General features: G+C 31.6%; 2 protein-coding genes across 4 annotated transcripts in view; both read left to right on the forward strand.

Annotated features, from left to right (window-relative positions):
• The first annotated feature begins 57 nt into the window (after positions 1–57).
• LOC139520855 (exosome complex component CSL4-like) lies at positions 58–10,871 on the forward strand. Its single transcript, XM_071313851.1, has 8 exons — positions 58–163; positions 3,319–3,440; positions 5,001–5,072; positions 5,542–5,630; positions 6,431–6,464; positions 8,328–8,378; positions 9,799–9,880; positions 10,736–10,871. Exons 1-8 carry the CDS (start codon positions 136–138, stop codon positions 10,849–10,851), a joined length of 594 nt encoding a protein of 197 aa, XP_071169952.1. The 5' UTR covers positions 58–135; the 3' UTR covers positions 10,852–10,871.
• Positions 10,872–13,726: 2,855 nt separating this feature from the next.
• The window catches only part of LOC139520856 (galactocerebrosidase-like), a 38,323-nt gene continuing 25,806 nt past the window's right edge, over positions 13,727–26,243 (forward strand). The window contains exons 1-6 of one of the 3 annotated variants that reach the window (XM_071313852.1): positions 13,727–13,909; positions 14,764–14,832; positions 23,803–23,866; positions 24,382–24,470; positions 24,748–24,912; positions 25,278–25,316. In XM_071313852.1, the coding sequence (XP_071169953.1) occupies positions 13,769–13,909; positions 14,764–14,832; positions 23,803–23,866; positions 24,382–24,470; positions 24,748–24,912; positions 25,278–25,316 (567 nt within the window). In that variant the 5' untranslated portion in view covers positions 13,727–13,768. The remainder of the gene's footprint in view (positions 13,910–14,763; positions 14,833–23,802; positions 23,867–24,381; positions 24,471–24,747; positions 24,913–25,277; positions 25,317–26,243) is intronic. The other 2 variants (XM_071313854.1, XM_071313855.1) reach the window with 2 other exon arrangements.

A 26,243-nucleotide genomic window follows, 5' to 3' on the forward strand; every position in this document is an offset into this window, starting at 1 on the left:
GTTAAAATACATTGTAACAAACAAATAAAGAAGTAATTTGTAAACTAAGTCTAACTGTTCATTGTGAACAATACAAAAATGACAAATCCTACACCAACTTAAAACATTCACACCCATGAAATAGAACAATCCAATATGTCTGCGCCCAGGATTTGTGTTCCAGGTAAACATGCTCAAATTCAACTGATTCCTGTCATATTTTACAGTAAAGATTAAAATTTTTACGCACAAAAGCATAAGCAATTAATTTTCAAGTGAAGACATATCATTTTATGTGATTTAATATGAGGCAGGCATTACCTGGGAATGGGGACGAAGTCTATGGATTTTTTTTCGTCCCCATATATAAATGGCACTGGCTACGGTTACATGGAAATGTAACAATAAAAAAAATATTATTGTTACATCGGAGACAAAATTTCTTACAGCTATAGGAACGAACTCTGAAAAAAATGATATATCAAAAGCAAGGTTTGCTAACTGCTAAGTTGGATACTGAAATTTGAGGTAAACCTAAAATCCGTAATGGACGGCAGTGCGATCATATTGAAAGACGACATGAAACTATACCACATGCTTTCAACCAAAATATTGGATGAGGAAGTATTTCTCACCAGAAGCATGGCAAACATTAAAGGTTGCCTTATCTTCTAAAAGGAATATTGCAGAATAGAATTGCACGGTATGCAATACAGACGTTCGTAATGCGGCATCACTGGGAATCCGGGTCCGTTCGCGCCCATTCACGTTCGCACCCACTCATGTTCGCCCCCATTCACTTTCGCACTCTACATGTTCGCACCCAAAGTCCGTTCGCACCCTACATGTTCGCGCCCAATTTTAACTTTGTAATCAAGTAGTATTCTTATAAGTATTATTGTTTTCATTGTCTCAAAATAAAGTGATACAGCATTTTTTTGTGTTGAATAAATCTTTATCATGTTTTGGTTAGTGTATTACTATAACTTTGTTTCATTGACTTGTTTCAAAATGAAGTGAGATTCTGACTACGTTTTTTTTTTAGTCTTGAATAAATTTTATCATGTTTTGGTTATAATAGTGTATTGCTATATTTTATTGTTTCATTGTTTCAGATTAAAGGGACCAAGCTGTTAAAAACAATTATCTTTTGTGTTTTTCATTTATAATCTTCAATCTTTTACTCATACCAAGCTATAAATACATTCAGTATTTACACGAAAGCAATTAAAAACAACAATGATTATTCAACTGGAATTTGAATTAAAATTGGGCGCGAACGTGTAGAGTGCGAACGGACCTTGGGTGCGAACGTGCGAGGTGCGAACGTGTAGGGTGCGAAAGTATATTGGGCGCGAACGGACCTGATACCCATCACTGGTGTGTGATGGCTGCTTGGAGTGGATTCATCAAAAATGCATCGGACTTAAACATGCTCCAAAACCACTTACTCAGGATATGTAGAAACTGTCATTGTAAATACAAAAATAAATAAATTGTATGTAATAATTGTATGTATTGTAAATATAAAATAAACGTCATCAATTTTTATAAATTAGTACATCCATCTTACAAGTCCCATCGTACATTGCTGTTTCAAGTTCATGTAACAATAACGCTATGTAACCGTAGCCTCAATATTTATTGTTACATTCGTAATTAATCAGGTCCTTACCCGACCATGCATTCCGGTATTTAGTCTCCAATGTAACAATAATATTTTTATACCCCCGCTTTAAAAAAGGGGGGGTATACTGTTTTACCTCTGACTGTCCGTCCGTCCGTCAGTCAGTCCGTCCCATGAAACTTTCGTCACATTTTTCTCAGGAACTACACATCCACCCTTTCTGTAATTTGGTATCAACATTTATATAAGTCAGCTATACAGTGTGATGCGTTTTCAGATTCATCACTCGACAACTTCCTGTTTACCGAACACTTGTATGATTTTACACATGATAACCAAGTTGAAAATTTTCGTCACATTTTTCTCAGGAACTACAATACAAGGATTTCTGAAATTTGGTTTCAGGATTTATATAAGTCAGCTATACCGTGTGATGCGTTTTCAGATTCATCACTCGACAACTTCCTGTTTACCGAACACTTGTATGATACACATGATAACCAAGTTAAAACTTTTCGTCACATTTTTCTCAGGAACTACAATACAAGGATTTCTGAAATTTGGTTTCAGGATTTTTATAAGTCAGCTATACCGTGTGATGCGTTTTCAGATTCATCACTCGACAACTTCCTGTTTACCGAACACTTGCATATTTTTACACTATTAATATTATCCACTTGCGGCGGGGTATCATCAGTGAGCAGTAGCTCGCAGTTTCACTTGTTATTATTGTTACATTTCCATGTAACCGTAGCCAGTGCCTATATAAATCAGACTAAATCAAATACACAGTATGGCAGTGTAACCGGAGAGCACGAATTTCATTACAAAATTGCTTGTCTCCACCGGGACTCGAACCCGGTACCTCTGTGTTACAAGGCAGCGCGCTAACCCACTGGGCTAAAGAAGTACTTCCTTAGCTCAACCGCTTATGGCTGACTAGTTAAGTACCTACTTAAGTTTTTCTAAAGGAAGCAATCCTGTCACAGCAGTAACAAATTCTAAATCTAAATTGTCTCTATAAATTTTTGAAAATCATTTCTGCTATTGTCAGAATATTTTATGATCAATATCTGAAGTAAATGCCAAAATGAAGATACCCACATCAAACCCGTGCTGATTCATAGATAAGAATAACTGTTGGGATAGCCAATACACACAATTTCTAGTATTTTTATGCTCGCTCCATTTACTGGGCATTATGTTTTCTGGTCTGTGTGTTAGTCCGTTTGTCCGTCCCACTTCAGGTTAAAGTTTTTGGTCCAGGTACTTCTTGATGAAGTTGAAATCCAATTTATGGGCATTATGTTTCTGGTCTGTGCGTCTGTTCATTTATTCGATCATCCGTCCCACTTCAGGTTAAAGTTTTTGGTCGAGGTAGTTTTTGATGAAGTTGAAGTCCAATCAACTTGAAACTTGCTACACATGTTCCCTATGATATGATCTTTCTAACTTTAATGCCAAATTAGAGATTTTACCCCATTTTTCCAGACCAGATAATATATAAACAATACTTTTCACAGGATTTTATTTTCATTTTACAAAAGATGTACAGGATACAAATGTACCATCCACTTCATGTCACCCAACTTAAAATTCAGTATGGTTTCATCTGTTCTATAAAAAATATTATTTTATACGTTTGTATTTAAGGCAAATTCCTTTAAAATTACATGAAAGTAATGCTTTTCTTGTTTTTATATTTATGCAAGGTCAAAGAATATGTCACATTGAAAATGGTACAACAGCTGGAAATGGTACTTATCAAAGGAATGGGTTTATATACTCCAGTATAGCTGGATACCTAAAAACAGATAAAACAGATGATGGACAGGTAAAAATAGCACTGTTTGGTTGGAATAAATAAACAAATATCATTGTTTATTTAAAAAAAACAAAAAACAATGATTACGCAAATATAAGTTAACCAAACCAGCCAAATATCACCAATTCTTAATGAATGAGAACCTATAAAATAAAAATGAGGAGAGGTGGTATGGTTAGCAATGAAACAATAACCCACCATGTCCACCAAACTAAAAAAACTATGATGTAAATGTTTTGGACCATATGAGAATTTGGACCATACATTTATGGTCATGACCATATGGGTATATATTCCCTTGTTCCGACCATACGCGTATTATATAGGTAATTTCATTATTATATAATAATAAAAAGATTAGCTAAATAAAAATTATTAGTTTCGCATAGTTAATTTTAGTTAATTTTACTTACTTGTCAAAACTATAATAAACACATTTTATACCGATGGTCATTACTGATGGTCATTACCGATTTGTTATTACGAGTGAATGGCAATATGTCAACTTAGAAAAATAAATTCAAAAAATTTCTTAATGAATGGTTACACAAGAAGTTACTCATGGAAATTAATATTGTTTTTGAATATTGTGTATTGCAGTCATGTTACGATATTTGAGATCTAGAGCTTCTAAAAAACATCCTAGATATATCGGAATGGCCCAAGTCCTTGATACCACTGTACGCAGCTATCTACAAAAAGGCTAGCTTTTCGATCACAAAAAAAGGTGTAAATGAAAAGGATTGTGCACATCCAAGACTTGCAAATGCAAAAGAGTTACCGTGTGGAAGTAAATGTCACCCCAAGCCTACATGCAAGAATAATTGTAATTAGCTAGGAAAACTATCTATGGCATCAATATTTAATTTTTACGTAGTATTTGAATTATAAAAATAATACATTGTCATGTAACCATTATTTTTTTTTTTTAGATAAAGTTTTATTATTATCGAAACTTTTATAATGTAACTTAAAATCAGGTAAAAAATACCTATATGGTCCAGCCCTTTAATAACCACAAAAGTATTATACTTATATGGTCGGACCATATGAGAATACACATATGGTCATGACCATACGTGTATGGTCCAGATACGCATATGGTTTGGAACAGAAACAGCAAATAGTTTAATCACAATTTTTATACTACTGAACAGAATGACTTCATACTTGGTTAGCAGCTCTACAGTGATGAAAGTATGAAATTGAGAAAGGAAATGGGGAATGTGTCAAAGCAACAACAAACCTACCATAGAGCAGACAACAGCTGAAGGCCACCAATGGGTCTTCAATGTAGCGAGAAACTCCTGCACCCATAGGTGTCCTTCAGCTGGCCCCTTAAAAATATGTATACTAGTTTCAATATATGTATTGTAAAGGTATATTACCACAGAATTAATAAAGTGTATCTCATTTGTCATTTAGTCTAATTATGAATGCCATTAATCATAGAATAATATTATTTCACAGAACATGATCAGAATGATGTAGTTGTAGGAATGTAAGATTTATAATTGACCAAATTGTACACGACAGAAAATTGATTTATTCTGATATTAAAATTTTAAGGTGTTAATTGAAGTAAAGAGAGATATAGAACAGAATGTGGTACCATCAGTGGATGCTGTAGTTACAGCTAGGGTAGGTGTGTCTAATTGATATAAGAGAGTCAAAGATTTTATATCCATGTACAGCTAAATGAGTAGTTTTTTTGGTCTTTTTTTCCTCTTCAGTTGATACTGAATTTAAAAAACAATTTTCTTTTTACACCCTAAACATAACCATAACACTTGAGTGTCTATGATGTACATTATCAATATATACCACTTCTCCATCGTAGAGATATAAAACAAAATAATTTATCACCAAAAACTTTAACAAAACTGTGGTTATCTCCCTTTGAACAGCAACTTTGGTAAGTTTGTTATATACCATATATAATCTAATTGATGTTTTATAAAAAGATTGAATTTATTTGCATTTTGCTTTCAAAAAAAGAAATTAATAACTAATGTATTTGAACATCTTTTTGTATATGCAACCATTCTGTAAAACGTCTGTATTTCCCTTGTACAAGATCTAATTTGTTCCTCATGTTTGATTGTTACAGGTGACAAATGTGAATCCAAGGTTTTGCAAGTGTTTGATACTCAGTGTAGGAAAGATAGGTCTCAGGGAACCATTCAGAGGACAAATCAGGTAACAGATAGAGGAATATGTCTCTAAAAAACTCAATTAGTCAACCCCTCATCACTTGCGGTAATGTAAAACAAATTAAACAAAACGCCAGTGACCTGACTTATGCTAAAACTAAACGAAAAAAAATATGTAAGATAGCAACCAATAACAACCTCTGTAAATCAGGCTCCTGACTTGGGACAGGCTCGTACAGAATGTGGTGGGGTTGAACATGTTGTTTGCTTTCAAGCCTCAACCTAACCTGGGACAGTGGTTTTACATCGCTTTGTTTATTTGGTAGAAATTCATTGTATGACTTGTTTTATATAAAAAAATCACATCTTCTTAAAATACAATATTAACTGCTTTAAGTAAATAGTTATCAAAGGTACCAGAATTATAATTTAATACATTAGAAGCGTGCTTCATCTACATAAGACTCATCAGTGACGCTCAGATCAAAATAGTTATAGAGCCAAAAAAGTACAAATTTGAAGAGCATTGAGGACCCAAATTACACAAAAGTTGTGCCAAATATGTCTAAGGTAATCTATTCCTGGGATAAGAAAATCCTGTTTTTCGAAAAAAAAATCAAAGTTTTGTAATAGGAAATTTATAAAAATGACCATATCTGATATTCGTGTCAACACCGAAGTGCTGACTACTGGGCTGGTGATATTGTTTTACTCCATATAACGGAGGTGTGCCTATATTGGCAGAAATTCATTGGATACAGATACAGATACCCTCGTTGAGGAATCTTTGTTGATTTATACCATTTAATGTTAACATGATGAATCAAAATTATCAAATATTTACAGGAAGGAAGATGTTAGAGCCACAGAAAAAGATAAGGTAAAATATTAGCACAGATCTTGAATTTTATCAACTTTTATGATTTAAGAAAATTTTGGCAAATATCAACATGACAGAACCTTACAACAAAAGTTCTTAAAAATAAAAAATTATATCAGAATAACCTACACAAATGAAATGCTACCATTTTGCTAAATTAATATATTTCTCTAAATATTGAAGCCAAACAAACAAAGTCTTTCTAGACTTGAAAAGAAAGACCACAAGCATATAATTAAAGGGGAGAAATAAGAATACTTTTCTTTAAATTTTATGGATTTTATGATTTTGACAGGTATTGCATAGCTTTAAACACAGAGCTTAAATGATACATAGAACAAGCTTTGCTATAGTGTCATTATCAGTAGGCCAATCATTGATGTGACCTATCACCTAAATCATTGAAGTACTGTTAATGATTTAATAATGTTGCCTAGACAGAATAGTTGTAGTCATGCCTCATGACAATTTAACAACAAAGTGTACTTCCTATAAACATTAACTCACTAGGCAATGCAAAAATGTACAAGAGACAACATCAGGGGCAAAGCAAAATCTGTCGTTAGTCTCGCATATATTGAAGTAACAATCAAACTGTCTGTTTGTATATACCTATGGCATTACATTGTTGTCTTACACTGTACATAAAGACATCTTGGTTTTTGACAATCTCATCTCACAAAATGTTCATTCCTTATGTCACGTTAAACTTTTAGTTCTCATTTATCACATCTATCAAAGAAGGGGTTTCTTTTAATACATTGTGCATTATTGTTTATTCTAATATGACGTGCTTCTTTCGCTTTGTAAACAACACCGTGATAAAATTCTCGATATATCTATACTTAGCGCAGACTCCAAGATGTACACAAATGGCTGTTTAAATATGCCTCCCACGTAAATCCACATGTATCGTAACCTATGTGTAAACGGTTGTGGATTTCGCTGTGTTAACAATTACAATTGAATAAAACCCTACAGAACATTTATTCTGATTCTGATGCATAACAAAAAGAATTTACACATTAGAGAACGGAAAAATGGACAAAAACAAAACAAATTAAAATTCCGCGAAATTCCAGTAATGATTTTTGCGCATGAACGTCATCTCAAAACATGACGTCATACGAATGAAAACGTCAAAGCTGAAGGTTTTTCTATTGCGTTTACCTTCTAAACTCGGATAAAATTGCATTAAAATAAAGTATTGAGGTAGGTGTTGTTAGTTTTCTGTTCTATTGCAATATTCGCACATTTACTGATTTCAGCAAGTCAACATGGCGGCTCCTTGGTTACAACATGTCAACAGTGAATTTGACGGTAACTTACGATAAAAAATGCAAATCTAAAATTGCAAATGTTGGGTTTACTGAGAAGTAAAAAAAGTAATCACATTTTTTCTAGCGGTTAGTTAAGAAATCATTCATGCAGGTTTATTAGATTTGTTTTACATTTATCGAACAGTGGGTAAAATAGATCAGCCACACACACGGTATACCCATCATCGCTTCAGTTTTTTAATGATCGTATTTGTCCTATTAGAATCGAAATAATTCATGGAAGCCATAGATTTGTTGTAAATTTACACATGGCCTGGGCCGTGATATTCGTTAATTTTATCCCTCGCTAACGCTCAGGATAAAATTCGAATATCACGGCCCAGGCCATGTGTAAATTTCCAACAAATCTATGGCTTCCATGAATTATTTCTTAATTTAATGGCACTTATTCCTTAAAATGAATAAAAGTAGACATGGATTATACATCGAAGAGATGATAAAACAACAGCAGAACAGCAAACAGATTTAACATGAACTTTGTGTGTGATGTGTCATTTTGCTAATTAAAGATTTGTAATTACAGGTTGAGATGTATAAGTCATTCAGACCAGGCGATATAATTGTTGCAAGAGTTGTATCCTTTTTAAAAAAAAGTGTCTTACTATAAAATGCATGAGAGTATGCAGCACCACATTCTTCTATTTGCATATAAGTTAAGTGACACTCATTTTTGTCAACCCTTCGACTTTAGTCGATAAAGCGAGACTAAGCGATCCTACATTCTGTCGGCGGCGGCGGTCACAAATATTCACTCTGTGGTTAAAGTTTTTGAAATTTGAATAACTTTCTCAAACGATCCTGGATTTCTACCAAATTTGGACAGAAGCTTGTTTATGATCAAAAGATAGTATCCAGAAGTAAATTTTGTAAAAATAAAATTCCATTTTTTCTGTATTTTACTTATAAATAGACTTAGTTTTTCTGCCGGGAAATATTACATTCACTCTGTGGTTAAAGTTTTTAAAATTTAAATAACTTTCTTAAACTATCCTGGGTTGGTACCAAACTTGGACAGAAGATTGTTTATGATCATAAGATAGTATCCAGAAGTAAATTTTGTAAAAAAAAAATCCATTTTTTTGTATTTTACTTTTAAATGGACTTAGATTTTCTGCCAGGAAACAATACATTCACTCTGTGGTTAAACTTTTTAAATTTTAATAACTTTATTATACTATTTTGGATTTGTACCAAACTTGGACAGAAGCTTGTTTATGATCAAAAGCTAGTATCTAGAAGGAATTTTTTTCTTAAATAAATCCATTTTTTTGTATTTTACTTTTAAAGTGACTTAGATTTGCTGCGAAACAACACATTCACTCTGTGGTTTAACTTTTTAAAATTTTAATGCCTTTCTTATACTATTTTGAATTTGTACCAAACTTGGAAAGAAGCTTGTTTATGATCAAAAGCTAGTATCTAGAAGGACATTTTGTTTTCTTCTAGTTAACATTACATTCAGTGTGCAGTTAAATTTTTTAAACATTTATTACATAAACTATCCTGGATTTTTACCAAACTTGGACAGAAGCTTCTTACAATCAAAAGATAGTATCAACAGGAATATTTTATTGATTTGTTTCGTCATTTTTGTTGAGCTTGCGATAAACAGAAAGAGTAGGCGAGACTGTGGGTTCCACGGAACCCTTACAAATTTTTTTTCTCAATGTACATAGAATATGAAAAATGAGCCATTCTCATTAGTATTGATTTTATTTTAACATGTTATTTTGAGTGCATGGGTTGTGGTACCTCATTCAAATTGTAGCATGCAGTCTTCCTAAGACTTTGAGTTTTTTTCAAGTACTACCAAAGGACATATTTGTTTTAGAAAAAAAAAGTTTTAATACAGGGAATGTAGTCAAGCTAGATTTCTTAGAACTCAGCTCAGCCCTCCTCTTTGATTTAGATCCCTACAAAGCAAAAGATACACAGAGAAACATACAAATAATATCATTAAACTGTTAGTTTACCTTTTCTTTAACTTTTCTCAGTTATCTCTAGGTGATGCACATTCTTATTTATTAACTACAGCAGAAAATGAATTAGGTGTTGTCATGGCTACAAGTGAAGCAGGTAAACCTTTTTCCTAGATATATCTAGTTGTAGCTATTTACGATCAGATTTTCACATTTGTTTTTATCAAAACAATTTTAAGTCGAATTACATACATGTTTTAGCAATTAAAACCAATAATTCAAACTATTGTCCATCTGTTGAATCGTTGATCACATTTATTGTATGTGTATTTGAAATTTTTTCTATGAAACATATGATCATGTGATATTCATATGATACTGCATATCGGAAAATATGTGTTCTTCTACTTTCTCTTTTTTACAGCGTACAGTTTACTGTGAAAAGTATCCTACACAATATTTTATCCATTCATTTACTTTAATCCATTGAACAATGCCATAAGAGTCTAAAAATAAATACATACCACATGTACTTTTATTTATACAGCAAAGATTAAACTGCCTCATGTAAAGACCAAAACCATGAACAAAATCAATAAACGGTATTCAATTTGATGCAATAAATTAGTCAGTTATCGTTTAGTATATAAAAATAAGGAGATATTGTATGATGCTCATGAAAAAACTATCAATAAACAATAGGAATAGTGGACAAAGATGTTAATAGTTACAGGTGACTGTATGGCCTTCAACATTGAGATTAACCATTAACAATAAAGTAAGCTAATAAAGGCCTCACTACATTCAAATGTAAAACAATTTAAGAGAAAAAATAACAGCCTGATTTTTACATGTACTACAACAATTAATAAAAAACAATATATAGTTAACAGAAAGAAAAGAAAACTGTTGGATAACAGGTTCCTGTTTTAGGACAGACAACTAATTATTTAGAGGGCATATTTCAGTGGGCAGGTTTGATTGAATTTTTAACATTAATTTTACATTTCAGGTGCTAATATGGATCCAATCAGTTGGTGCGAAATGAAATGTCCAAAAACATTAGCAATAGAACACAGAAAAGTAGCAAAAGTACAGCCAAAATATATACAATATACTGATACGTAAATAAAAATTGAGAATTAAAACTGCATTACTGTTTATTTTGCCTGTAACGTTGAGAGGTCAAAATCCAAAAGAAAAATTGAAATGAAAATATAGGATACATTAATAGGAAAAGGCAGTCTGTCTTAAAAAAAAATCAAAAATTTCTTGATTACTCAAATTACTGATGTACGTAAACCAATCCATGGTGAAACATCAAAGGTCATTATAAATAAATTAAAATGTAGGAGTATAACTGTTTAATGCAATGAGACACAAATCCAACAACACAAGGTAATAACAAAAATATGTTGTACATTTAAAGGTCAGGTTTACCATAAGGCATTCAACAATGAGCAAAATAAATAAACAAAGGTAATATAAGTAATCTTTAGAAAGTGCTCATAACTTGTGAAATCCTCGTTTAACAAATATGAACACAGTTAAAATATTGATATTATGCCCCTTAAATACATTTTGGTAAAATAACAATGCGAGATACACACAAGCACTTACATAAGTAATAAATAAAAGTCTTAAAAGTGAAGTATATGTCAGAGAGCTATCAACAATATAGATTAAGAAAAGATTGCTAAAGTTCTTACCTTGGTCACAGCTTCAATTTGTATTATAACAATTGCTTGATACATGTCATATTTCACTTTGTTCATGTACCTTCAATCAATGTATACTACCTGTTTTGATATCAATTATTATCCAAGATGTTTCATTACTTTGCCCCTAGACAAATTTAAGGTGAAAGTCACATCTGACAAGTATTGAAAGAGTGTTCAGATTATATTTCATTCTAGATCTTCTAGCACTTCTAACAATTATTCCTCATTACCTTCACCTATTGTTTATTGTTGACAATCATATGTTAACACTTGTATGTTTTGATTCTTTTGTGACTTTGTGTTGGTTGTTTTCTGTCTAATTTATAAAAACCTACATCATCCCATTAGGCATAAACGCCTAGAAGAATTAAAGTTACAGTACCTCAATTATTCCTTCAGAAATGTAATTTAATGATAATTGTTGTTGTAATATTACATATGATTGTTATCTTATAGAAAAAAAATTGGATATAGGTTATCTATCTATGACACGAAATCAGTACATCCAAAACAACAACAAAAAAAGCTCACAAAAAGCAAAGGAACAGCGCTTTTATTGTTTATCTGCCTCTAAAACTTATTTGTGAGGCTAATACTTACTAGTTAGGTGATGAGATAAAATGACAATGATAAACATGCATCCATATCACAAAAGATGTCCTACAATTGTACCAACAAAGTTATTTGGTTGTGGTTACTTGTCTTTTTGGTACAAGGAATGCATAGTACAGTAATATGTATGTTTGTTTATTTGTCTGTGTTCAAACTTACAATGCATAATTTATATGACAACCATATATTCAATAAATGTATAAAATATAATTCTGTAAACACCTAAAAAGTGTACAAAACATCACCAATAATAAAAAAAAGAAATATGAAATGTAATTATCTATAAATATTTTGCGATAACATATATCCTTCATTAATATGATTATAATGTTAAATGAATCATTTCAATCTATTTTGATTTGACTTTAAAAATCTTGAAGTTTATACAATTAAAACAATTAAAACCGAACATAAAAATGCTATAAAGGGGAAAGATGACACATAATATAGATTCTACCACTGCATCAAGTGTAAGCCGAGAGAGGTTAAAAATTATATTGTATGAGATTTGGTGGTGGAATCTGTTTCTCTAATGTTTTTAAGGCAATATAAGGACAAACTTAACCTAATGTTTTTAAGCCAATATAAGGACAAACGTAACCTTTCTTTTCGAATGATCTGCAAACAGATATATTCTTTCTATGTGACGTCATCAGGCATGATCTCCTTCTTTCATGACGTCACAATGGGAATTTCAGAGGAGAGCAAGAAAATTTTTGAGGTCATAATCAAATTTTGACCAATGAAGAACTGACATCAAACATAGCACATGATGATTAAATAAAAATAATCAACAGGTGAGGATAAGGATAAATCAAGTAAGTATTAGAGAAATATAAATTCCACAACTGCAATGAGTATGTTACGATATTTCTCCACTCGAGACAGTTAAATTTTAATATTGAAAGTGCGAAGCTTGCTGAGCTTTTAAAATTATTAAAATTTAACTGTTGAGAGTGGAGAAATATCGTAACACACGAGATACAGTGGTGGAATCTGTTTCTCTAATGATTTTTGTTCTTCCTTTTCAAAGATCTGAAGAAAGTTGTGTACTATTTATGTGATGTAATCACTCATCAGACATTGTCGCTAATTTTGATGACATCACACTAGGAAAATTTAGAAGAAACCATGAAAATTTAACATCACAATTAAATTTTGACCAATCATTTGCCAATAACAGATTTTTCACTAGTGAGGAGAGATATTTTTCTCACACTGCTCAAGGATTTGTATACAAATCCTTGCACTGATCAAGAAATGTGAAAATAGCACAAAAATAATCAAAGGGTCAGGAACACAACAGGAACAGAATAAATCAGTTCAGAATAAGAGAAACATGAAAGAACAATTCAATTGAAATTAAGGATGGAACAATTTGAATAAGGAACAGTTCCTTTATTTTTGTTTTTCATATTGAGAGTATTTTTCTTGATCTGTTAGATGCTTTTATTTTCCTTTTTTATTAGAAATTGTTTGAATCAAAATATATCAATTCTTTTCAAAATTAACAGTGAAAAAAATGGTTGTTGAAGTGGATAAAAAAAAACCAGAGACAAGTGTCCGTTGTTGTCCACTTATCTTATTTTTTTCTAAATTGTTACTTAGTAGTTTTTTTTAAATATTCCATGAGTGAACAATCTCTTTGAGAACATTTTTAATTTGCATAACCACTTCCGGTCAGATCATGTGATTTACAGTGTTTGTTGACAATGTTTCTGACACCGGTTGCTTGTTGTATTTTATGTTACCTTTGCACAAATAGTTATGCTGAAGAAGTGACATACCCTGTTGACGACACTTCTGGATTAGGAAGACGATTTGATGGCATAGGAGGCCTCAGTGGAGGAGGAGTACATTATAATTTATACCTTTTACTTTGAAATAAATCTGCTGATCTGCTGAATTTTGATCTTTTTGATTGTCTTTTGATTGTTTTATAATAATAGCAATACTCAATAGTAGCATTATTCACATTAATAAAAACCTTGCAATAATTTTTAGATTTAAAGTATATTGTACGTAATGTATCTACGAAACTAAAGCTCTTATGTCCTTTCTTTACTATTTGTGGACCATAGAGCTATGGAAATCTATTTCAAAATATTATTTGATAATAGTGTTAAGGAAATGACTATTCAAACATGATTAGGTATGTCATATCCTAGAAAAATGTCTAACAAAATGAATTATATATATTGACAAGTTATGCATGGACTTTAACAATATTCTTTTTGGAAATAAGTGTGAACTAAACATGGGTCGCAATTCCAATTGTTTTTCAAAGATGGTCAGCAAAAAGTCAAAAAATAACATAAGGACCTTAGAGTTACGGTTCTACAGCTATACCTAATGGTACTAAATAACTGTAACAACAATTGAGCCTTATAAAAGAGTGAATAATCAGTTGTAATTAAATTACCTTTTCTATAACAAACTCACAAACACTTGTCTCAAAAAAGAATTACCTATAGTATACATTTTTATATATAAAGATAGGACAAGTGCCTGTGCTCCATCTGTGTATTTGTGTTGACTTACTAGTGCTAAGCCTTAAAGTTTCAGTAATTATTTTAAAATGCCCCAAAGAGATTAACTTACCCGATACATTAAAAAGTTAAATGGTAAATATTACGGAATGTGGAAGACACGATAAGAATAAGCTGTTAAAAAAATGTGTAAAATAATTGTCGATTTTATGTTTTAGGCAACATCAGTGCTGTTACAAAACTACCCAGAACAGCAGAGGAATGAAATCTTGGATTATTTATTTAAAGTAAGGTGCCAAATTACAACACTATAGCAACAAATAGAAACAAGAAAATGATCAAATCAAGTTTAAAACTATTGTCATTTAAAAGAAAATAAGACTTTATAAGTAAAAAATTGTTTTGGATTTTTTACATTTTTTGTGTACTCCATTGTAAAGAATAATTAAAACTCAAGGATAACTTGTGTTCTCTTCCTGATATTTCATTTAGCATCCTAGTAATCATGGTAAATGGGAAATTTTAAAATACCATCTTATTTCTAAAAATTATAGCATCACATGTACACTGTATATATATCCATAACATTATCTTTAAGTCAAAACCAATAGACCACTTTCGAGTTCATCCGTCACCGGAAAAAACTCGTCAATTATACGCGCCTTTATCATCGTCATTTGTGCGTTTGGGGGCGTCGTCACTTCCTTCCAATGTTGAGCGAGTGGTTGGAAAACTATAATTCTATATTGTACGAATTATTCGGCAAATTGAATTCTCAAAATTGACAATCAACACTGCTGTCATTAGGGAAATGTCAGTAAGTACCTACAGAGCAACCATTATTTCTAGTTTATCCTGCACAAAGACGATCACTAAGACGCTTGATGAACGTAAATAGTGCAGGGATACAGGCGAGCCCCTCTATCTGGTAAATGACGTCATAAAGGCGTGTATAATTGACGAGTTTTTGCCGGTGACGGATGAACTCGAAAGTGGTCTATTCAGATAGCATCAAAGTTCACATTCAAGAAATATAGCATAACATAAAATGTACGGTCCGTGATCCTAAAAGGCCACGGAAAGATCACTGGCTCAGCTATCCATTGAATGAAAATATCAGCCCCATATATTGCAATTAACATGTTCTCATTTTGAATATGTACATGTATTGAAGTTGATTTATTGGAGTTTCAAAGATAATTCTTTTATACTGCCAAAGATTTTTTGTGTTTATTTGATCATGGGTTCTGGAACATCAGATGGATTTTTTTATTATTTTTGAACATCAAAGGAAATACGTGTTTGGTGAACAAATTTCTATATACATGATAAATATTCATCAATTATGTACATGTTCTTCAGACTCATTTAAACATAATATAAAAGTTAACGATCCACTGAAAAATAAATTTGTTGAATGAAATTTAAATTCTTTCATTTGACATGTTTTATATTTGATGTTTACATTATTTTTAGGTCTCAGTAAATTTCAAACTATTATGTGTACCCTCATGAAAAAGAATGTCTGAATTTTTGCTGAGTTTTGCTGAATAGGTTCTGGACCCTAGCTGAATGCATGCTGAACCAAATTTTGGGATCTGAAAACGTGCTGAAGCACTTTTTCCAAATTCTGAACAAATACTGAAAACTTACTGGAATGTTCAGATTTGTTGAAAAAGTGCTGTAACATTTTCTGAAAAGTTCAGACTGTGCTGAAAAATTCAGACATCGCTGAACTGAAGCTGAAAATAATCTGAATTGTTCAGTTATTGCTGAACTCCTCAGACAAACATCTGAAACTATGCTGAAATTTTTTTGATATCTTTGAACAGTGCTGAATTTTTCAGAACAGCCCTGAAAACTTTCTGAACAGATTTTCAAGATCCTGAAATGTTCAGAAACAATACTGAAATCATTCTGAACAGAATAAATACTTGCTTAATTATTCAGAGAGACATCTGAAAATGTGTTGAACTATTCAGACAGTGTTGAATTGTTCAAAACAGCTAAAAAAAAAGCTTTCTTAAATGATAGAAAGCTGAACTGTTCAGAACAGCTCTAAGAGCTTGTATGAACAGATTTGCCAGATGCTGAACTGTTCAGACAGAATACTGAAAATCTTCTGAAAATAATACAAACAAGAATGTGTCCACAGTACACAGATGCCCCACTCACACTATCATATTCTATATTTAGTGGACCTTGAAATTGAGGTAAAACTCTAATTTGGCATTAGAATTAGATAGATCATATCATTAGGAACATGTATACTAAGTTTCAAGTTGCTTGGACTTCAAGTCTTCATAAAAAACTACCTTGAACAAAAACTTTAACCTAAAGCGGGACAGACAGATGAATGGACGGACAAACAGACAGACGAACAGACCCACAGACCAGAAAACATAATGCCACCGGCCTCTACTATCGTAGGTGGGGCATAAAAAATATTTTTCAAACTTTTATATCAGACCAGAGCAGAATACATGTACACCAAAGACCACCAAACTGAAGTTGTTTTTTTAATTACATGAGTTGATCTGCAGTCAATTGGCGTTTACAACGTAAACAATTAATTTTTAGAGCAGAGTAATTAATATAACATAAGCATTGTGACATATGATTTTTAAGGGAAAGTTTAAGAATTTGGGTTGTATCTTTTTGAGATATTAGCCAATCAGTAAAATCAAAATATATTCGAAGTGAAAATAGTTTATATAAACAAATAAAAAAATCTCAAAATCATTAACTACATATACCAAAAAAAAAGGGGGGGTTGTCATTTAAGATTCTCCCACTCAGGGGCACCCAAATGTAATCATGTCCACAGGTACCTGTGAAATCTACGATAAACAATAATAAGCTGGCTTTCTATTTAAAGTCATGAGTACACTATTAATAATGTTATGATTGATAATCACATTAAAAACTGAAGATCTTATATCAATTACAATTTATAACAAGTTTGTTTTTTCTACAATAAATTTCCTTTCTTTAAAAGTCCTGATTCCCCAACTTGCAAAACATAATCTGTTAATTTTGGGGGCGAATTAACCAGGTCCGATTTGACTTGGTGCCGAACTGTATATAACGGTGCCGATTTGACAAGGTGCCGGAATGTCTAGAATTCATTTATATGAAGACTTGAGAGGCATACTAAAATTATACCAGCAAGTACCTATGTTATATTAAAATATTGACACCGGAGGTCTTGCCAGGTGTCAATGTGTCTTGGTGTCGAAGTATTTATAAAAATTCAAAATTTGAAAAGGGAACTTACGTTGAAATTATTTGCGATTTTTTCGATAGCCTATCCGTTTTTGCTGGTGCACTGCCAGTGTTAATTTTATCTGTAGAAGAAGTTTTCTGAATCTCTCTCCAAGTTCTTAAATATGCCTTACTTAATTGTATTTCGGCATAAAAAAAAGAACTAAGAAAAATATCAGATTAGTCAATCGTTGTGTTGTAAATACAGTGTTATTTACAAGCACTGATAGTACAGTCAATTATATAGGGAGTTAAAACGTTTTCATGATCTGAGCTGGTCCCCTGCTGGCTACTACACTATGTTCGTAGAGAGTAGATACCAGTTTAATAAGTGAAACCTTTCTGAACCGGAAACACATAATAAATTACGTCAACAAAAAACTATTTAGGCGCCCTAAATACGATTTGTGAAATGATGGCTATATTTATCAGATAAGTATATTACAGTTTGAACTGAAATGTTTATTGCTAATTTTAAATCATATTTAAAGATAAAAGTTTATTGAGACAATCTATAAATACCATTTTTGAGAAAGTCAACACCAGAAAATAAATTAAAATGAAGAAAATCCTTGAAATTATGTATTGAACTTGTGCACATCATTATGCACTGACCATTCAACTTACATGTATTTAGAGAAAATCAGAGGAGGAAGGGGAATGCCCTTGTTTTTTTGTAGGAACCAGCTGTTTTTTTACTTTAATGGGGAAAAAAGAAAAAGGGGGGGACATGCTTTTGCAAGTTTGGGTATGTGAGATACAGGGGTTGAATATGGAACAAAGGGAGGGGGAGAATGTGAGAGAATTCATGATTTTTTTTTTTACAAAATAACTGGATTTGGTAAATGAACCATATTTTGGGAACCAGCAGTTTTTTTTAATTTGAGGGACAAAAAGGGGGGGGGCATGCTTTTGCAAATTTTGGAATGTGAATTATAGGGCATTGTGGGGATTTGGAATTGAGTGAGGGGGAGGATGTCAGATGTGAGAGGAATAATGGAAAAAAAATACATAAAAAGCAGGATTTCGGAAATGAACCATATTGTGCCCCTAACCTGAACTTAGATATGACACATTGCTTTTCTTTATGAAAGTATCAATCAATGGCAGATACAGGGTGCCAGGGTCCCACATATGGAGCTTCATATATATGATAATTGCATAGACTTTTTACAAGTATTCACACCAACAGGAGCGGATCCAGACATTTTAAAAAGTGGGGGTGCGGCAACTATATGTCCCAATTCAAATCGACAAATGCATTGATCATTAAAAAAAGGGGCGCCCTTTCCTCTAACAAAATCATGGATCTGCACCTTTCAATACAGAAAACTCTAAGAAATTTTATACTTTTTTTCGCTTCCCTTCTAAAATTTTTTTTTTTTCATGATATTAAATCAATCAATTAAAAAAATGGCATTATGAAAAAATCATAATTTATATTGAATTAGAAAATAAGTAAGACATTGGATTCTTTGTGGATTGTATTTTCTTGCAGGTGAAAGTCCTGCATCTTCCACAGAAACTTTTTGAAATTCAAGCAGAAATTGAACTGATCTAAGTTTGAAGCTCTGAAACTTCAATTTTGATTAATACAGAAAGAAAGAGAAGTTTACATATATTATAATCTGATTTTTATACGACCGCAAATTTTGAAAAAATTTTCGTCGTATATTGCTATCACGTTGGCGTCGGCGTCGTCGTCGTCCGGCGTCCGAATACTTTTAGTTTTCGCACTCTAACTTTAGTAAAAGTGAATGGAAATCTATGAAATTTTAACACAAGGTTTATGACCACAAAAGGAAGGTTGGTATTGATTTTGGGAGTTTTGGTCCCAACATTTTAGGAATTAGGGGCCAAAAAGGGCCCAAATAAGCATTTTCTTGGTTTTCGCACTATAACTTTAGTTTAAGTTAATAGAAATCTATGAAATTTTGACACAAGGTTTATGACCACAAAAGAACGGTTGGGATTGATTTTGGGAGTTTTGGTCTCAACAGTTTAGGAATTAGGGGCCAAAAAAGGGCCCAAATAAGCATTATTCTTGGTTTTCGCACAATAACATTAGTTTAAGTAAATAGAAATCAATGAAATTTAAACACAATGTTAATGACTACAAAAGGAAGGTTGGTATTGATTTTGGGAGTTTAGGTCCCAACAGTTTAGGAATTAGGGGCCAAAAAGGGACCCAAATAAGCATTTTTCTTGGTTTTCGCACCATAACGTTAGTATAAGTAAATAGAAATCTATGAAATTTAAACACAAGGTTTATGACCATAAAAGAAAGGTTGGGTTTGATTTTGGGAGTTTTGGTCCCAACATAATAAGGGGCCCAAAGGGTCCAAAATTAAACTTTTGTTTGATTTCATCAAAATTGAATAATTGGGGTTCTTTGATATGCTGAATCTAACTGTCATGACTGTGTATGTAGATTCTTAACTTTTGGTCCCGTTTTCAAATTGGTCTACATTAAGGTCCAAAGGGTCCAAAATTAAACTTAGTTTGATTTTGACAAAAAATGAATCAGTTAGGTTCTTTGATATGCTGAATCTAAAAATGTACTTAGATTCTTGATTATTGGCCCAGTTTTCAAGTTGGTCCAAATCGGGGTCCAAAATTAAACTTTGTTTGATTTCATCAAAAATTGAATAAATGGGGTTCTTTGATATACCAAATCTAACTGTGTATGTAGATTCTTCATTTTTGGTCCTGTTTTCAAATTGGTCTACACTTAAGTCCAAAGGGTCCAAAATTAAACTTAGTCTGATTTTAACAAAAATTGAAATCTTGAAGTTCTTTGATATGCTGAATTCAAAAATGTACTTAGATTTTTTATTATGGGCCCAGTTTTCAAGTTGGTCCAAATCAGGATCTAAAATTATTATATTAAGTATTGTGCAATAGCAAGTCTTTTCAATTGCACAGTATTGCGCAATGGCAAGAAATATCTAATTGCACAATATTGTGAAATAGCAAAATTTTTTTTAATTAGAGTTATCTTTCTTTGTCCAGAATAGTAAGCAAGAAATATCTAATTGCAAAATATTGTGCAATAGCAAGATTTTTTTTTAATTGGAGTTATCTTTCTTTGTCCAGAATCAACTTAAATCTTTGTTATATACAATATACAATGTATATTCACTTTTTACTACCAACTGATAAATTAAAATAATCTTTACCATTCAGTGATAACAAGCAGTTTTTTTACATCTTAATATTTTATGATGTATTTAAATGAGTAGTTATTGTTGCAAACTCCATTAGAAATTTTAATTGAGATTAGTTTTGGAATAAGGGAAAGGGGGATGTGATTAAAAAAATTGGGTTCAATTTTTCTCATTTGAAATTTCATAAATAAAAAAGAAAATTTCTTCAAACATTTTTTTGAGAGGATTAATATTCAACAATGTTCAACAGCATAGTGAATTGCTCTAAGAGAAACAAAAATTTTAAGTTCATTAGAACACATTCATTCTGTGTCAGAAACCTATGCTGTGTCAACTATTTAATCACAATCCAAATTTAGAGCTGAATCCAGCTTGAATGTTGTGTCCATACTTGCCCTAACCGTTCAGGGTTCAACCTCTGCGGTCGTATAAAGCTACGCCCTGCGGAGCATCTGGTTATTTAATATACAAATGATTCTCAATTTCTGAATTAATAGAATTAAAAGTTCATGAACAATTCATGATTCACATTATTTGAAATAATTATCAGGCCGTTGAAATTGGATTCAATTTGATGATTTTCCCTATTAATGCAAGAAAATTTCAAAGGGTTGAAGGACAGGAAAAAATAGAACAAGACGCATATATACGAAATGTTTCAAGTGAAAGACGTGAGATTACATGTAGATTTACTGTAGTGCTCCTTTCCTGTGGTAACCTAACTGTGTACAATACTTGGCCCAAGTATCAACAGCAGCATGGAAGCTTTCACTTGGGACAATTATAAGTTTATTATATAAAAATAATTAGATGTGGCATGATTGATGCTGAGCAAACAATTCATAGATAAAAAAAAAACCAAAAACCCAGAGATATAATAAACGGTCATTACTGGTCAGTTAAAGATTAAAATGGGCAAAATCTATACTGTATTATGTATAACCGACTTCAAAATGTGTCCACTTTCTCATAAATTTCTTATGTCACAATGCTGGGTCATTGATGTCACAACATAACAAACTAATCATCAGTTGTAAAAGGCTTGACTGATCTGATTGCAACTATATAAGACACAAAATAAAAAGCAATAATAAAAAAGACAAAGACACAACTAATTATTCTACTTCACATATGACACCATTGTATTTCTTAAATAATGTTTATTTGTTTTGGATAAATAGTGCCTTTCAGACAGAATATTAAAAAGCTCATATTGTCTAAATACCCATGGAAACTTTCCTGAATTATAACTGAAAATCATCTGAACCTTTCCTGAAAAATGTAAGCTAAAGCTGAAAATGGTCTGAACCCATCCTGAACAATAGCTGAAGACTGAATATTGGCTGAGTATAGATTAATTCAAATTTTTACTGAATATTTGCTTAAATATTGTTTTGTTTGTTGAACATTTTAGAAAGAAATGCTAAAAAATTTACCTTTAGAGTCTTAGATGAACTTTAACAGAAAATTTGCTGAAAACCCACTGTAACGGGTTAAATTATAGCTGTTTTTTTTTAGAAAATAGTGTTTAAGAGGTTCTGAATATTTCAGCAAGTTGTTCAGAAAGATTCAGAAGTAATACTAATTTTTTCTGAATATTTACTGAAAATGTCTTGCTGAATTGTGACTGAAAGTTTGCTGAAAACTTGCTGGAATGTGCCAAATTCAGCCATCTTTAAGCAAAAGGTTTTTTATAGGTTCTGAATATTTCAGAAAGGTGTTCAGAAAAATTCAGAATTAATGCTGAATTATTTCTGAATATTGCTGAATATTTACTGAAAATGACTTGCTGAATTGTTACTGAAAATTTGCTGAAAATGTGCTGGAATGTGCCAAATTCAGACATTTTTAAGCAAAAGGTTTTTAATAGATTCTGTAAAATTCAGCAAGGTGTTCAGAAAAATTCAGAATTAATGCTGAATTATTTCTGAATATTGCTGAATATTTACTGAAAATGTACTGCTGAATTTTTACTGAAAATGTGCTGAAAACTTGCTGGAACGTGCCAAATTCAGGCATTTTTAAGAAAAGGGTTTACTAAATGTGTTCAGTAAAATTTCAGCATCGAGTTCAGAAAAAATTCAGAAAAATATTTTCATGAGGGTAGTTCAAAGAAATAATTTTTTTTTTTAATGTGTTTGTTAAGCAGACCTGTCAACTACTATGATTACCCCAATCTATTGGGGACATTCCCCATGAGAGGTGTTCATCAGAATTTTGGAATTCTTTATTTGATGAACTGAACACCTCAAAAACAGGCATTCAAATGAGTTTATAAAGGTGTTAAAGCACATAACATACTTGAGCTCATGCAAACAATATATTAAAAACATGTGTGACAATAAAAGACTAGCATAAGTTCATCTTGCACTTAGAATTCCCCTTGCAAGTAGGGATAAGTTACTGTTTTCAATAAAAATGTTTATCAACATTGAACATCAAGGAAATGAAATTCCCCTACAACTTTGATTGCCACTAAATTGTTACAAATGAGACAGCATTGCAAAACATCCTTATACTTACATAATGACTTATAAAACTGTATCATCAACCACTTTCCATGTCAGACTTATAGATTTATAAAACGTTGAAAAGTACAATTTTGATTGATAAAATATTCAGGGTTTTTATGCACGTATTGTAGTGTTAGCTGTCTCATTTCAGAGATATACACATTACTTTTTGTATCAGCAACCACTTTCCATAAAAAAGGATTTCATTTGTAGATTTATAAGAAGAAAAAAAAACATAATTTTGTATGATATAGTTGGGTATTTTTTAAAACATAGTACAATTGTAATACAAATGTAACTGTCTTATTTTCAGCCTAATTTTGGAGCCAGTTTACATCTTCTGAAAGTAGAGATTGGTGGAGATGCTCAAAGCACAGGTATTGTTATTGTCAACTTCTTATCAGATATATATGTAGGTACATATAGATATATATAACAGATGGAATTTTTGGAAAATTTGTCAGTCTTAAAGTATTGGAAGAAATGGAAACTTACATCACAACTGAATCATAATAATTTACTTTTGTTAAAGGTCAAACTGTTAGCAAAGTTTGAAGTATATGAAAAATTAGAAGCACACATTGTTTCACAAAAAAATGTACTGGAAATTTTCACTTTAGAGTATTATATTAGTCATGATATATAGATGTAATCACTTATTACAAGAAGCTTGGGATGAAAAATTTATAATAGGATTCCATATGGTTATACTATTAAAATGGTAGTTATAAAGGTATCTCTCCTACAGAAGACCTCTTTGTGATCATATTCATTTCCAACAATAGACAGGAATAATCCACCTCTTCAAATGTTAAATTATGGGATGGACACATTACTGAAATCAGAATAAAGTTGTATATCCCTTGTCATGTTATAAAATTTGTTGTTTTAGAAGGAACAGAGGCTTCCCACATGCACAACAGCTGGGATGAAAATTATAATAGAGGATATGAGTGGTGGTTGATGAAAGAAGCTAAAAGGGTTTGAATTTTTATATGTTATTTTACTTTAAACATTTAGTTAGGTAACATACTTTATATTTGAAGGCTGTTCTAAAAACTGTGTTTTCATTTATATATTCATTTTATGTTTTCCATGAGTTTTGGATTCAAACCCATAGATTTGTTTTTTATAACAGGTGTTATTCAATGATGATTTTTTTTAATAATTATACTGGCTTTGTACCAATTGTTTATCAATTAAATGTTAATGGTATGTATATTTCTAGATATCTTTTAACTTGATTTACTAATTCCAGAGAAATCCTAATATTTTGTTATATGGACTACCGTGGGCATGGCCAGGGTGGATAGGAAATGGAACAAGAGATCCATATGCAGACATAGAACTACCAGCTAATTATATCCTCAAATGGGTCCTTGGCGCCAAGAAGTATCATAATTTAACTATTGATTTTATTGGGGTAAATATATAACTATATATAAGTCATAAACTATATTGAATTGATGTATGGGCAAATTATAATTTATACTTTACAACACTAGTAGTCAGCCTAGAAAATCTTTAAAGAAATTATTAACACATAAAACTTAAAACATGAAGGGGGGAAGAGAAAATTCCGGTGTAGATGACCATATACATAAGAAAATAAATATGAACTTTTTTAAATTCTCAGCCCTTCATTCCCAGTTTAGATTAATATGTGTTCTCAAATCTTTTGATGTTTTTTGTTTGGTTTTGCTGAAAGGTGTATTACGCTAAACATAGGTATTACTTTACAGATTGTGGTGATAAAATTGTTTGAACCTTTTTTTTTATGTATTTTAGATTTGGAATGAACAGGCATATGATGTGAAATATATTAAGGTAATTATGGACTCTCATTATCTAAAAATCTAATGGACATCTATATCTAGAACTTGAGATACACATGATGGTCATCTGGAAAAGAAAGCTTTTCAATCTCTAAAGAATTAGTACATGTGAAATATTTGTACATATCAATACTAATAATACACAGTATATGAAAATAAGGAGAGATGATATAATTGCCAATGAGACCTCAAAATCAAAACGTAAATCCTTTCTTTTCTATGTTTAATTTTGAAAAAAAGTATTACTATTTGGGAATAGAGAAGTTGTTCTAGTTTTTGCAGACATCAATTAATAAAATTCATCTTATAAAATCTTTACTGTCTGCTGGTATCTATTTATTTAAAGAATGATATACTGAAATGCAATATTTTAGTTCCAGATTCACATTTGGGAGTTATTTATTCAATTCTAACATGTCGTCCTTCAAACACATTGAGTATACACCCGTGGAAAATGTGAATATATTGCCTGGGTTGTTCCAATCTTACTCCCACTTCATATGCTTTTTTTATGAATGAGTTACCTGATGTTATAAAACGACGACTTAGGAATATAAGCATTTTACAGGAAAATACAGGCTTGCGAAACTGAAAATCATTGCAACAAAGGAAACATAAACAAACGAAGCTAAAATGTGGTATAAGTGATAAGGACATGATGATTGACTAACAGAACGGGAGCAATTTAAGGATTTAATTTCAATCAGATTGGTATTATAAAATTGATAATGAAATGTGGAATGTGTCAAAGAGACAACAACCTGACCATATAGCAGACAACAGCCGAAGGCCACCAATGGGTCTTCAATGCAGCAAGAAACTCCCGCACCCAGAGGCGTCATTCAGCTGGCCGCTAAACAAATATGTATTCTAGTTCAGTGATAATGGGCGTCATACTAAACTTCGAAATATACACAAG

Source organism: Mytilus edulis, chromosome 4, assembly GCF_963676685.1.
Source record: "Mytilus edulis chromosome 4, xbMytEdul2.2, whole genome shotgun sequence".
NCBI classification, from domain to species: domain Eukaryota; kingdom Metazoa; phylum Mollusca; class Bivalvia; order Mytilida; family Mytilidae; genus Mytilus; species Mytilus edulis.